The sequence below is a fragment of the Sinocyclocheilus anshuiensis genome, unplaced genomic scaffold, assembly GCF_001515605.1.
Source record: "Sinocyclocheilus anshuiensis isolate Anshui unplaced genomic scaffold, SAMN03320099.WGS_v1.1 scaffold306, whole genome shotgun sequence".
Lineage (NCBI taxonomy): Eukaryota > Metazoa > Chordata > Actinopteri > Cypriniformes > Cyprinidae > Sinocyclocheilus > Sinocyclocheilus anshuiensis.
Genome location: NW_015544175.1, coordinates 1,017,014 through 1,031,200, shown reverse-complemented (window position 1 = coordinate 1,031,200; position 14,187 = coordinate 1,017,014). Strand labels below are relative to the sequence as shown.

Genomic DNA, 14,187 nt, shown 5'->3' with positions numbered 1-14,187 from the left:
CTCGACCCCGCCGCCTCAGCTCACTCTATCCTGGCCTCAGCGCACGCTAAGCCGGGGCTTCGGCTCACTCTAGCCCGGCCTCAGCGCACGCTAAGCCGGGGCTTCGGCGCACGCTAGGCCGCTGTGTTTTTCGTTGTGAAAGCGAAACTACTTTGTTTGGCCTTCCAAAAATGGACACGACTAGAAATCAGTGGTTAAGTTGTATTTACAACACTGTTCCAGAACACTTCAACCCAAATATTCAGATGTGTGCAGCACATTTTATGGAGGACCGTTTCCTGATCCTGGTAGAGTAGACTACAATGCTGGCTGTTCTGACTCAAGTAAATTTTGTAAATTTTTTATATTTAAAGAGTTTTTATATTTTATATTTAAAGCAAGTTTTTTGGGCAAGGGCTTGTAGGGCTTGTAGTTTGTCATTTCTCCGATCACAAATGCAGACATGGTTTTATGTTTACGCGGCGCGATGCAACGCAACGCGTAAAAAGACAGTACAAGTCATTATAATCCATAATTATGTCCCCACTGGATGCAACGAATGCCTCGTTTATAATGGGTTTTCATGTTTTTGAATCATCGCTCCGGCCTGACAGGGCATCATCACAGTATGGTAGGGGCGTAACATTTCCGTCACACGCTTGAGGTATTCGGCCAATCATAACGCACTGGATAGCTGGCCAATCACAGCACACCTTGCTTTTCAGACCGATGAGCTTTGTAAAAATCAACGCGTTTCAGAAAGGCGGGGCATAGAGGAGAAACAATAATGTACAGTATGTGGAAAATAATGTTTTTTGAACCTTAAACCGCATAAACGCATTTAATTACACCAAATACACAAAATAATGTTCTTTTTAGCAACATCATATGACCCCTTTAATACATTAAAAAAATATAATTTATTCCTGTTATAATTTGATCCTTTTCAGTATCATTACTCCAGTCTTCAGTGTCACATGATCCTTTAGATTAGATTCTAATATGTTTTTAGGTGCTCAAGACATATTTCTTATCAATGCTGAAAACAGTTGTGCTGCTTAATATTTTTGAGGAATTTATAATACATTTTTTCAGGATTCTTCAAAAAAAAAAAAAAAGTTAAAAAGAATAGCACTTATTTTATTTAATTTTTTTTTAACAATGTAGTATTTAGTGTCACTTCTGCTCGCTTTAAGGCATCCTTGCCGGAATAAAAGATTAATTTCATCACATAAATCATACTGATCAAACCTTTGAACAGTAGTGTATATATTAATGAAAGCATATTAATTATATTAATTACCTCCTCTACTGGTTGCCATCATAGTAAGTTGACAGCCAACATTGATCATTTCCTGTAGTAAAGCAGGGCACTTCTTCATCACAAACCTTTGATCTGCAGAAGATACAAAACAGCTAATTAATTCACATTAATAACATGAATATTGTGTTTGGGTAGCTAAACTGGCAGAGCACGGCATTAGCAACACCACGGTCATGGATTTAATTCCCAGGGATAACACATATTTGGGTTAATATATTGCTTGAAAGCTGGTAGTTGGGTGTGTTATTATCCTACAGGATTAAATGTTGACACTTGAGAGGTGTGTGTGAATGCATACCCTCCTCTATGTTCTCAGAAACATCCATCCTGGCAAGGTGTGTAAGTAATAAGACTCGAGCCTTCAGGCTGTAGGGATAGCAGAACGGAGGCTCCTTCTTCTTCACATTAATGTTCCCCAGCTCCCGAATTAACTGCACAAAGGAACACAACACGAGCATTAAATTTGAATCATTATCCACTAGCCACTTCATTAAGTACTCTAAATCTTTAGCACAAAATAGTTTGAACATTTTACCTGTGGAACTTCTATGTTGTCTGTTGGTCTTATGATGGCCTCTTTGTTACTACGAGGATCAAATTCAAATGCTGCCGTCAAAACCATCACCAATCCTGTCAAACACAGAAGAGACTCAGTCTGAGGAATCTAAAAGATCTAAAGGGGGTCATAAAATATTTTCCTTCAACTTACGTTTCATGTTCATTGTAGGTGTTTTGTACATAAAGTGCATGAAAAGCTGTGTTGTGTTGATGAGGATCTGATCACCACTGTAGCGGATGGAGCGGTACCACCATGTGCCCTAAACAAAAAGGCTAGTTATTATTGGGTTTATCAGAATATTAATGAATGGAAAGGGTTTCTATACTACAGTTTCCAAGCACTTGTACACTACCTTTAGAAAGTTTGGGGTCAATAAGATTTTTTTTTAAAGAAATTGATACTTTTTATTTTGCAAGGACGCACTAAATTGATCATAAGTGATAAAGACATTTATAATGATACACATTAACATAACTGTTATCAACACTGAAAATTATAATGTTACTCGAGCTTGTGACACTGAAGACTGGCGTAATGGATGCTGAAAATTCAGCTTTTCTATCACAGAAATAAATGACTTAACACATTAAAATAGAAAAGAGATGTTTTAAACTGTAATAATACTAAACAATATTACTGTTTTTACAGTATTTTTGATCAATTATCTTTGTCAGCATAAGACACTTCTTTCGAAAACATAAAAATAAATAAATCTTACTGATGTTTTAAATTATATCTAATGTCAAAGTTATTTATTGCCACTAGAAGACTGGCTTACCACAACCACAGGAAGGATAACCATAAAAGCCAACCCATAGACCAGCAGAACCTGTGAAAGGCACAAACAGGTTTTGCAAGTTATTGCATTCTTGGTGTATTTATCTACTTATTAGTTGACACTTAAATTTGGTAAAAACTTAACTGACAGCTGGAAAAAATGAGTGGGTGAACTTACCAGCATGGAATTTTTCTGGTCAACAATCCACGCAGGAAGAGCGATTCCAAAACTTGTCACTGATCAAGAGTAAAAAGAAATACAGAGAAAGACGGAATAATGATGAATTTTCAACATAGGTAATACTAACGGAACAATTCTTTAGAAATAAGTTAACAAGTTAAAGAAACTGTCACCTCTTGGGCCATCAGGGTTGCCATACTTCTCCCAGTTATCCCGTGCTTCCTCATTAGTTAAACTGTGAGAAAGTATCAGCATGGACAACAATTTCAAAAACCCAGATGATTACATGCGGCACAGTGGATGACATTTTTATGAATAGCTTTTATGAACTGTATTGTGCTGCACCTCTAATTACACACTGCAATACCAACACCAACCCACACAGAAAAATGAGTTGCAACTGCTATAAATAACATGACATTAAATGTAAAAGGCAACAATAAATAAAAAAGGTGGTGACAGCAGTCTTACGCCGAGTAAGCTTTAGCAAGCTTCATGAACATGGCCTCATCTCCACCTTTATCAGGATGGTGTTTCAGAGACAGCACTCTGTACTGTTTCTTAATCTCAGCAATAGACACTCCCTAAACAGAAACATAATGGATCTATTAATCTTGAGAAGAAGCAGGTTAGAGATTAAAATGACAAAGAACAAGACAAGAAATGCGTCCTTACTGCTTCCAAGTGGAGGACCTCATAGGGGTTATACTCCTGGTACTCTCGATCTAATTTAGACACCTTATAGGCCAGGAAAAGAAATATTGCCCACCCAAACAGCAGGGCTGCTTTTCTAATATGAGAGAGAAGTACGTACATTTTTAGTATGTAAACAAAATTGACAATAAAATAGACAGCAGCTGCTATACGTCATGATGACTAAATAGAATAAAAGAGCAGATTTAAGCCATGAAAGACGGGGTATTCCAGAATACTCCACACATCTGATGCAAGCTTTGTTCTTTAAATAGATGGAGCAGAGCTTTGACGAGTGTCTGAAGTCATTGTCATGCTGAAGTAGGGATGTCAATTTTCGATCATTTCCATGATCGATTGTCGTTTAAATTAACGATCAATTAATCGTTAACCTTAATGCTGCAAAATGCGTCTATGCAGCCCGGCATGACAGGATGTGCAAAAGTTACTAAAAAAAACCCCCCGCTTTAGTCTGAATAAAATGCTAGTAGCAGGATTGTAAAATGAACAGATGTGATTATGATCATTTTATAAAATGAAGAGAGCTCGTTTGAGATCATTTTACTTTGTTGACTGTTTCCTATCCCGACACGGAGACCGCTGAACGCGCCTCTTTAAATGGTTTCGTGGTGCTAGTTGTTGTATTTTAAAACACAACTGCAATGTTTTCAACTGACATTATGGCATTTAAAATTAAATTATTCCAAACGTAACTGTGGCGCGTGTGGCTGTGCTGCGCAGTCAGTGAACCGCTTCCATCGGCGCTGCTGCAGCAAAACACACTGTTGCTCACATGAAACATTATCATGCGAGTATTATGACCAGTACTTAATTTGATCCTGCTGGATCCTGTTCCGGAAAATGTCAGATTTTGAATTTTTGCGTTGCGGTAGGCCTATTTGTTTTTAAAAAATCCGGCATTTACAGTGCATTAGATCGTGACAGTGCATGCATGCGTGCATACGAGACGGAGCGAGCGCGGGTCATGACGAGGCATTCCCCATAGCGACCCCTAGAGGACGCAGTTCGAAGTTCCCTTGAAAGGGAACCCTTATTTCTTCCAAATATGTGACCCTGGACCACAAAACCAGTCTTAAGTCGCTGGGGTATATTTGTAGCAATAGCCAAAAATACATTGTATGGGTCAAAATTATTGATTTTTCTTTTATGACAAAAATCATTAGGATATTAAGTAAAGATCATGTTCCATGAAGATATTTTGTACATTTCCTACTGTAAATATATTAAAACTTAATTTTTGATTAGTAATATGCATTGCTAAGAACTTCATTTGGACAACTTTAAAGGCGATTTTCTCAATATTTAGATTTTTTGCACCCTCAGATTCCAGATTTTCAAATAGTTGTATCTCAGACAAATATTGTTCTATCCTAATAAACCATACATCAATGGAAAGCTTATTTATCCAGTTTTATCCAGTGATGTATAAATCTCAATTTCGAAAAATTGACCCTTATGACTGGTTTTGTGGTCCAGGGTCACATATAGTGTTTTTGTCACAAAATATTCTTTCTTGATTTATCAAGGCAAAGCTTTTACATTATTTTGAATGCAAAGTAATCATTTGTGACACTGACTGATATTTTTTTAGACAACAAATGGATAGTCTAATTTGTTTGTGGACAGTATTTTTTATTTATTTATTATTATTCCTTTATTATGGATACATTAAATTAATTAAAAATGACATACATTTATAATGTTACACAATATTTCTATTTCAAATAAAAGTTGTTGTTTTTTTATCTGTTTTCAACACTGATAATACTAAGAAATGTTTCTTGAGCAGCAAATCAGCATATTAGAATGATTTCTGAAGAATCACGTAACACTGAAGACTGGATTAATGACTGCTGAAAATAAATTAAAATTTTAAATATATTAAAATAAAATAATCATAATTTCACAATTTTTACTGTATTTTTGTTCAAATAAAAGCAGCCTCAGTGACCATAAGAGACTTTCAAAAACATTAAAAATCTTTTTTAACTGTAGTGTAATTTTATTCTGTCCAGTGATAAGTTGAGATGTCAAGATGAGTGATGCTTTTCTGACCTCCTAACACTACTGTTTTTGAATTGTGTTGAATTATGTGGTTTCATATACTATGTGATCTGCTGTTATTTGATGTGGTTTGCCGCTTTTTAGTATCACTAATTTTGCCATAAGGTTTGATTCATTGACGATTTTGTGTTTGTTGTGAAAACGTTGCATCCTGGTGTAAATATCTGTATGTGCTGTAAATAAGCAGTGGTTTTACAGCCTTACAGTTCCCCTCTGATCGCTGAAATCCTCGCGCACCCTGTTACCCTGCTGTCGCTTGACAGAACAAGGCCTTCTGATATTTAAATTGAAACAGATGGATTTGATAAACCGTCTGAATGTGAATCTCCCCCAGGCCCGACACATTCCAGAGAGGAAAGAAAGCAACAGAATGTTGAAGCTCACACAGACATATGGGCCAACTTTTTGCGGACTGAAATAAGTCAATTAGTGTAATGAGATCATTTCAATTCCATTTCTGAATGCGGGCAAATATAGGAAGATAATCAGCCATGATTAAACAGTCAGGGTTGTGTTCAAATGCCCAGTGAAGTTAGACTGGCTGGGGCAGATTGCCTGGCACCTGTGCTGCATCAGTGATATGTGTTTTTGTACTTCCACTTCTCTTGACTGTCATCTTGCTGAAAGCCACAATGTGAAACATGTCCACTGAGGACTTCTTTGGGGACACGTTTTGGTTATTTTGTGTTTGTGCATTTGTTTAAAAAGTCTGTTCGCCTCTTTTTTAATTTACACAATGTAAATGAACAGATGGAAGAAGAAACATGTACCAAGACTGAAGACAATGCAGAGAGTTCAATGGATTCATCCAAAACGGATTCATGCAAAAACTACTTAAACTGAGGCATTTTATATTAATAAAAGCCTAAATTCCTCCATTAGCATTAATGTTGAAAGGTTGAAATCATTAATGAAACTGCTTATAATTTACACATGAAAATATCATTGCAAAGAATATTATATATACTGTGTATGTATGTGTATATATATAATATACAGTCTATACAGTCGTGATCAGAATTATTACATCACACTCAAAAAAAAAAAATATATATATATAAGTCAAATGGATCAAATGGATAAGGAAATTACAGTGCCTTGAATTCATTAAGTAATGTTTTATTTCGTTCTAACTAGGGATGTCAATTTTCGATCATTTCCATGATGGATCGTCGTTTAAATTAACGATCAATTAACTGATTAATCGTTAACCTTAATGCTGCAAAATGCGTATGCAGCCTGGCATGACAGGATGTGCAAAAGTTATGAAGAGAGCTCGTTTGAGATCATTTTACTTTGTTTCCTATTTCCTATCCCGACACGGAGACCGCTGAACGCGCCTCTTTAAATGGTTTCGTGGTGCTAGATTTTAAAACAATAAAATGATCCCAAACGTAACTGTGGCGCGTGCGGCTGTGCTGCGCAGTCAGTGAACCGCTTCCATCAGCGCTGCTGCAGGAAAACACACGGTTGCTCACATCAAACATGATCATGTGAGTATTATGACCAGTACTTAATTTGATCCTGCTGGATCCTGTTCCGGAAAATGTCAGATTTTGAATTTTTGCGTTGCGGTAGGCCTATTTGTTTTAAAAATCCGGCATTTACAGTGCATTAGATCGAGCGCGGGTTTGGCTAGATGTATTTGGAGGTTATTACTCATGTCTCATTCGGCACAAATCCAAATGTTTCCATACTCGTAAAGTATTTGAATGTTAAACTATTATTTATAATGTAAACTAGGCTTGTACTTTACACGCATTCGCATATAGACGGAAACGATCATCATTTTCCTTAAAGCATCCCATTTTGTCCCAGGGCTTGAAAACCTGTGCCCTAGGCTAGTTAGGTCCATGCAGAAACTAGTGAACGATGCTCAGTTGTGGCATCACCGTTTAGTGACATAATTGAATGCTCCGGGAAAACGTATAGTCAGTGTCGGTCACAGCGCCTTTTAATTGCTGTTTTTAATCCAGCAATTATTTATTTACAAATTATAAGCTCTGATTATGACAAGTGTGGTATAAAAGCTTTGTTTATTAGAGGAATAATTGGTTAGCTGGAAAATGTTACATCGCGACCATGCTTTTGGATGCCGTTCGAGCCCATATAGCCTACATTTATGCGGCTTTGTTCTGGTTTGCCGGTTGGTCACGAATTTCCACAAATTAAATAATATTTATGCATTGTTTCTTTTCCTAAATCCTCACCGTCTAACCCTCTAATTTCGCAGGTTTATTTTATTGTCATTCACTTTTTATCACTGTTTTCGCATCTAAGGGAAATGAAAGATTTCATGGCCATGAATTAAGAATTTGTTTGATTTATTAAATCATTCCCTCATTTTAGTTAAATCATGGGCTATATTTAAGGAACAAAGTTTATGAAACATGGACAGTGGCCACAAATTAATAAGTCGTAGGAACGAATTAACAAGTTGTAGGAATGAATAGCCTATCTGTCCTGTGTCCCGCAGCCCTGCAAAGCACAGAGCCCGATATGAAATAATTATCTGGGGAAATGACTTAGTTACTACATTTCTATTGCTTTCCATGTTGAAGAACTTTGTGTTGTTTCTATTTTAATGTACTTTTAAAGTTTAAATCACATTAAAAGCTTCATTTGTAATTATGAGTGAATGATTATGCATTTATATACCGTCACTCACAGCCGCTCGCACGTGTTTTGCGCATGAGCCGCACAAATTAAACGGCTTAATCGACCTTCGATAGCTTTAATCGATTGCATCTCTTATCGACAATTAATCGATCATCGATTAATCGTTGACATCCCTATGCTGAAGAATTAATAATTTCATCAATTTTGACCATTGTGACAGGTGCCACAGCAATATGCAAATAAATAAATAAATCAGACCATCACAATCAAATGAATATTGATTGGTGTCTGAAAATTCATTAATCAAATAAAAAAAGTGTGATATCTGTTGCAAGACTCTTGAAATAGCATTGTTGTCCCCTTAGTGATTCATGTTTTAAAAACAAAAGAAATTAAATAATATTTTCAGAACGCCAAGCACTTAATACTAGGGTTGGGTACCGTTCACATTTTAACCGGTACGGTACCTGAATTTCGGTGCCGGTACCCAACGGTACCTTTTTTTGGTACTTTACTCTCGGTGTAATTACAAAAACATTTATTTCAGTGAATATTCCTTTAAAATATTTTTTAATAGGCTAATAATTGTATTATATTTTTCTACAATTAAGTGATTAATCTGGTTGTAATATTTACTTTTATCATTTAATTGTTTTATTCAAATTTGATAGAAAATTTAATATTTAAAGATGTACATTATACTGTAGCTAAGAGAGAGCTTACGAATGGTCCAGACCAACCTTACGAAAGTGTGACTTACAGAAGATATACTTAGCGTACGAACGTGTCGGGAATCGTGCCATAACGTTAAGAGAGAGGTTAAGGAATAGGTTAAGAACTACTTAGCGATAAGAACGTTTTGGGGAACCGGGCCCTGGACTCCACAATCCCGTCCGCGTTTTCGCAGAAACCATATGGCCCTAGAAATGTTACCACACTTCAGAACATTTCGGCTTGCCCTGTGTGTTGTTTGAACCGGGTGGGTGTTTACGCAGTTGGCTAGAGCAGTGCTGATTGGGGAGAAAGGAGGTGCGCTCACTCTTGCCCAGGGCAAGTAAGACTGCAACTCAAGGCTGGCAGTCATGCATATGCTCTGGAACAGAGTAATATCCACATCGCAGGCTTTGCGATTAGCAAATCGCAACGTCTCAAATCGCGATTTCGATTCGATTTCGATTAATCGCACAGCCCTAACGTGAATCGGTACTCGGTAGTGCCGACACAATTCGGTCAGTACCCTTAAAAGTACCGAGTTCGGTACCCAACCCTACTTAATACATGTTAACAATTAATACAAAATATGCTTTTTATATCCTTTAATATACTTAACATGCATAAAAAGCAAATGAAATATTTTAGACTTTTTAAAAAGATGCTGATGTCCAATTAGTTTTGTTCCCCACAGTGCACACTGTATACACACAACTCCAGAAACCTACTAAAAATTACAAAGATTTGTGCATGTTAAAAACTAAATGTTTACAAACAGCAAACAGACAGGACACAAGTGCAGTGTGTCATAATAACAGTAGGAGCAATAAGATAAATGAGATTAAGTCCCCTGAAATGCCTTTTACTAATTTCACACAAACATTATCACTTACTTAAGTGTTGGAACAATGCTCTGCTGTGATTTCATATGCCGAAGGCGATACCACAGACATCTTCCATGAACTCGTCGTAAACTCTTCAACCTTAACTGCTCTGTGAATTAATTTACATAACAGACAACAATGAGGAAAAAAAGCAGCATTGTGCAATCTAACTCACACCCACCATGCAAACATAAAGATCCTGTCAAAACAGTACAGTGCCATTGTACAGTAATAGCTTTTGATAACAAATTATATAAAGTAATAGTATTAACATATTCAAAAAGCATGGTAGTACTGTTACTTTTTAGTTAGTGAGGTACTGCAAACCTTTTTTTTTCTATCTGAATGTGACCCTGTGTGCCTCTCTTACACTGAGAGCCAATATTGAGCCATAATGGACTATAAAAACCTATGAACCTTTCTTGTATAGATGTGTTACTGTGCACACTACATACTTGTTTGCACAACTGAAAATCTGCACTGTTTAACACAGTTATTTGTACTTTTATATACAATTATTAATTTATTAACATATTGTATTTCTCGTTAAGTGTTAATTTGTATTGCATTCATTCTAAATTTGTCATTTTGTTCTATTGCCTGCATAATCTACAAACCATTGTTTGCAAATATGGGTTCATTTATTGTGAATTTGATCAAATTCGACTGACTTACAATTTAATAGCATGTCGATCTAGTGCATGTAAACAGTATGCAAAAGTGCAGTTCAATAAAGAGTACAATTAACAAGAACGTGCATATACCACCATGAACAACTAAATAAGCAGATACCTTTGCAACATTTCATAACACATGCTGAAAAATGAGTGGCAGTGGATGCCATGCAGACTGGAAAGAAACAATTAATGATCAATGACGACCATTATATGAACAGATCAACTGATCTTAAAGCAATGTGTTTGTCAATATAAACAAACGAGGACATACGAAAAAAAGCATACATTAAACAGATGACCAGTACATTTAACGTAGGTTAATGTGATGATGGTAGCAATGCTCAAATAGACATTTAACCTGAAAAGTCTTCTTTAAAAGTATCTGCGTTAAAATCCATAACTGCCACTTCAAATACTGGAAATATCTCATCTAGTGTAGTTGAGCTGAGTGGGGGTCAGCTGCTACTGCTACGTATCAACAATCAGGCGAGCCATTAGTGTCATTAATGGATTTACCTTAGGTATTCGTTTTATTGAATACTGCAACGTCAGAAAATGTTCCTCACAGAGGTGGCAATCTAGTGATCAGTACTGATCATCAAGAGACATATAACGTGAACTGCTTAGCTGTTAGTGTATTAGCATGTGGGGCCTTACCCGCATTCTGATCCCGGGGCCAGAGGTAATAGGTGGCTGGGATTACTATTAATCCCACAAAGGACGTGAGGAAATAGAAAAAGGTGTTGCCACTGTCGTCGTACTGAAACTGCTGTCCAGCCATTTCGCAGCGGCTCTAAACCCCGTTTTTTTCAGCCGCCTTGCCGCCCTATCACTCGCCCCACTGTGGGACTAGTCACATATTATGCTGGAGAGGGAAGCCAGCATCCACGCACTTTCTGCCACGATTACGACTGCTTTCAAAATAAAAGGTTTTCGTGTTATTTGATTAAGAATGCCCGCCAGACTTTGGTCGTGTACAAATCGGTGTTTATTTAAAAAAACGCATGTTATTTTATTGTACTGCGACCAGGTTGCCGGTAGTATGAAGAATCATCAGATTTCCACGCTCAACATGACACGGACTTTTATTATGGCGTGTTAATAAAAACAGTCTTTGCAGTCGACGCTCTGGAACACGACAAATCCTTGCGCCTAGCAGTGTACGTGTTCTATGCATGCGCTCTACGGTAGTACGTGTTTTTACACAACTCATACATTTGGGTGCAGTTTTTCTTTTCTTTTCTTTCAAATAAAGAGGGGGTTTCATCCTGTACAGATTTAGGGATCCCTCACACAGGTTATTAGCCAACCCAAAGACTTAAATAGCATTTTGTATTATTTTTTATTTATAACTAATTAACATTCCATAATGCATAATGGATTAATAATGCATAGAATACATAGTAGAAAATACTGTTTTACACATCTGCTCACAGACCCCTAGTTGAAAACCCTGGTTTTAATTTGCAGATGAAAACTTTAGATCCCTATTATACAAAAACTTGTCCTTCTTGACTTTGTAATTCAACTTAAGTATTTTTATGTCACTCCAACATATTACAACATAGTATACATATTACAGTGATTAACAAAACAGTCACCTTATAATTTAAATTTGAACATTTTGTCAACATATTGCATTCATAATCGTATGCAACATTACTTGATAATACTTGTCTATTTGTACATATTTTCTTTTTTTAGTGTTTTGCCCAAGTGAGGCTGCGATGTCTTGTCTTTTAGATATTCCACCAAGACTTCCAGAGTGTCCGTAGGGTAGTTCATGGAAAGGTTTTTGGGCTACATCGTCCTCAATGCAGTCCACTGGCACATTATATGTTTCTAGGAACATGTTGTATAAAATACAGCAGGTCTTCACAGCTAAACTGGCTTGGCTAATGGAATGCTTCTGCAGACATCTGAGGCTCTGAAAAGTATTTCTCAGAGTACTGATTGAGCCTTGCGCCACTGCAAGAGATGACTGCACTTTCCGGTTATAACATACTTTTTTCTGTCCTATTGTTGCATAATCTGGGAATGGAGTCAGAAAGTGCTCTGAAAGTGGAGAGGTGGAATTGCCAATGATGTGTTTGCCATGTAGCAGAGCCACAGGGTCTTTTCTGCAATGCCTTGCCAACATCCATGGCTGACAAGACTCTTGAGTTATGCCCGTTTCTAGGGTGCTCTGCAGACACGTAGGTAAAACGACCCTTGTGGTTGCAAAAAGCCAAGAGTTTTACAGCATACAACCCCTCTGCGTTTCTATAAACCTCTGGATCTGGCACATCGGTAGGTTTCTCAATAGGAATGAAACACGTTCCTACTACACAGAGAGTATCTGGTAACCCCACAGTAGAAAAGAACCCCACCACAGACATTTCTGCTTCCTCCCCTTGTGGCCAGTTAATTTCATTAGCCAAGATACTGGTAACAAGGGTGCAGAATTCATCCAGCTGATCACAAATGAGTGAGACTGTGACGTGAAAGCGGTTTGCCACACTGTGGTAAGACTCTTGGGTAGAAAGAGCCCACAGACTAGCAAGCACAGCATGCCACACTGTCCATACCTCTTGCCTAATGGCAGTCCATTTCCAAGGTGCCAACAGCCGTACCAACTCCTACAAACACACACACACACACAAAACAATTTTGTTTTACAAAATACAAATGAGATTAGCAGAAAATAGGACCAGCATTAACTAAAGTACCTCAGTTTGAGTTGGAGTCAGCTGGAAGTGACTCTTAAAATCACTTATTTTCAAGCTTTGCAGCACGGTATTGAAAACATCTCTTTTGTCATCTTCTCTGACACATGAAACAGAATAATGTTAGAGCATTTATCTAATGTTTATTATAAACAGTATCTTTCTAATATCAAATAATGTGTGGATCATCTTACCTTTGCAGATTATCACTTGGTTCAGTTTTCAGCTTCATTCTATTGAAATATAAATTAATATAAAAAGAATTAGTTGCATCATTGGGTTTTCACTCCTGAAACTAAAAACAGCTTTTTAGTTGCTGGTTTCTTGCTGGCCATTAGTGGTCTTCAATCAACAGCTAAATATATAATCGAACTGTGTTTGGTACCTTGAAGGTACCAGCAACCACGTTTCAAAATATCACCAGTTTAAGATGGATTTTCAAAAGGCTGGACAACTGAAGGAATATTTCCAATTGTCAAACAGTTGCAAGTTGTAGTAAATAAAATAAGCGGCGCATTAAAAGAGGCACCGTGCTGTTTGTTTACGAAACTGAACGATACACAGAATACTGTTTTTTCACCTTACTTTCCGACGTTTGCGATTTGCATTTTTCTTGAAAAATAAGAAATCTTCAACATCAAAACTGTCTGCTAATAAAAACGCAATACATGTTTCCAGCGCCATGCTTTCCGGATTCAGACTGTTGCAATGTCGCCCTCTTTTGGCAAATCCATCATATAATGTGATGGATTTCCCCACTAAATGTGATTAATTTACTTCAGTGGATATTGCTTGGGAACTTGTTTGACAAACAAAGGCAAAATTAGGCTGAAAATATCTTAAATCAGCCTACGATAGTTAGGTGGTGTTATCTGGTTTAAGCTGGTCGAAATGCTGGCCTCCGAGAGTGACCAGCTAAAACCACTAAAACCAGCCAAGTGACCAGGCTGAAAACCAGCAAACCAACACAGTCTGGTTTAAGGTGGGGTTTTT

At 37.1% G+C, this 14,187-nt stretch overlaps 1 protein-coding gene and 1 pseudogene across 1 annotated transcript in view; both read right to left on the bottom strand.

Moving 5' to 3' along the window:
• LOC107696131 (translocation protein SEC63 homolog) overlaps positions 1-11,394 on the bottom strand; it is a 19,955-nt gene extending 8,561 nt beyond the window's left edge. The window contains exons 1-11 of the mRNA XM_016496320.1: positions 11,147-11,394; positions 9,822-9,921; positions 3,496-3,610; positions 3,292-3,404; positions 2,994-3,055; positions 2,818-2,876; positions 2,641-2,691; positions 2,013-2,121; positions 1,839-1,933; positions 1,602-1,734; positions 1,283-1,375 (exon numbers count right to left, since the gene is read on the bottom strand). Of these exons, the coding sequence (XP_016351806.1) occupies positions 1,283-1,375; positions 1,602-1,734; positions 1,839-1,933; positions 2,013-2,121; positions 2,641-2,691; positions 2,818-2,876; positions 2,994-3,055; positions 3,292-3,404; positions 3,496-3,610; positions 9,822-9,921; positions 11,147-11,270 (1,054 nt within the window). The 5' untranslated portion in view covers positions 11,271-11,394. The remainder of the gene's footprint in view (positions 1-1,282; positions 1,376-1,601; positions 1,735-1,838; positions 1,934-2,012; positions 2,122-2,640; positions 2,692-2,817; positions 2,877-2,993; positions 3,056-3,291; positions 3,405-3,495; positions 3,611-9,821; positions 9,922-11,146) is intronic.
• Positions 11,395-12,116: 722 nt separating this feature from the next.
• LOC107696080 (uncharacterized) lies at positions 12,117-13,887 on the bottom strand (annotated as a pseudogene).
• Between the last annotated feature and the right edge of the window lie 300 nt (positions 13,888-14,187).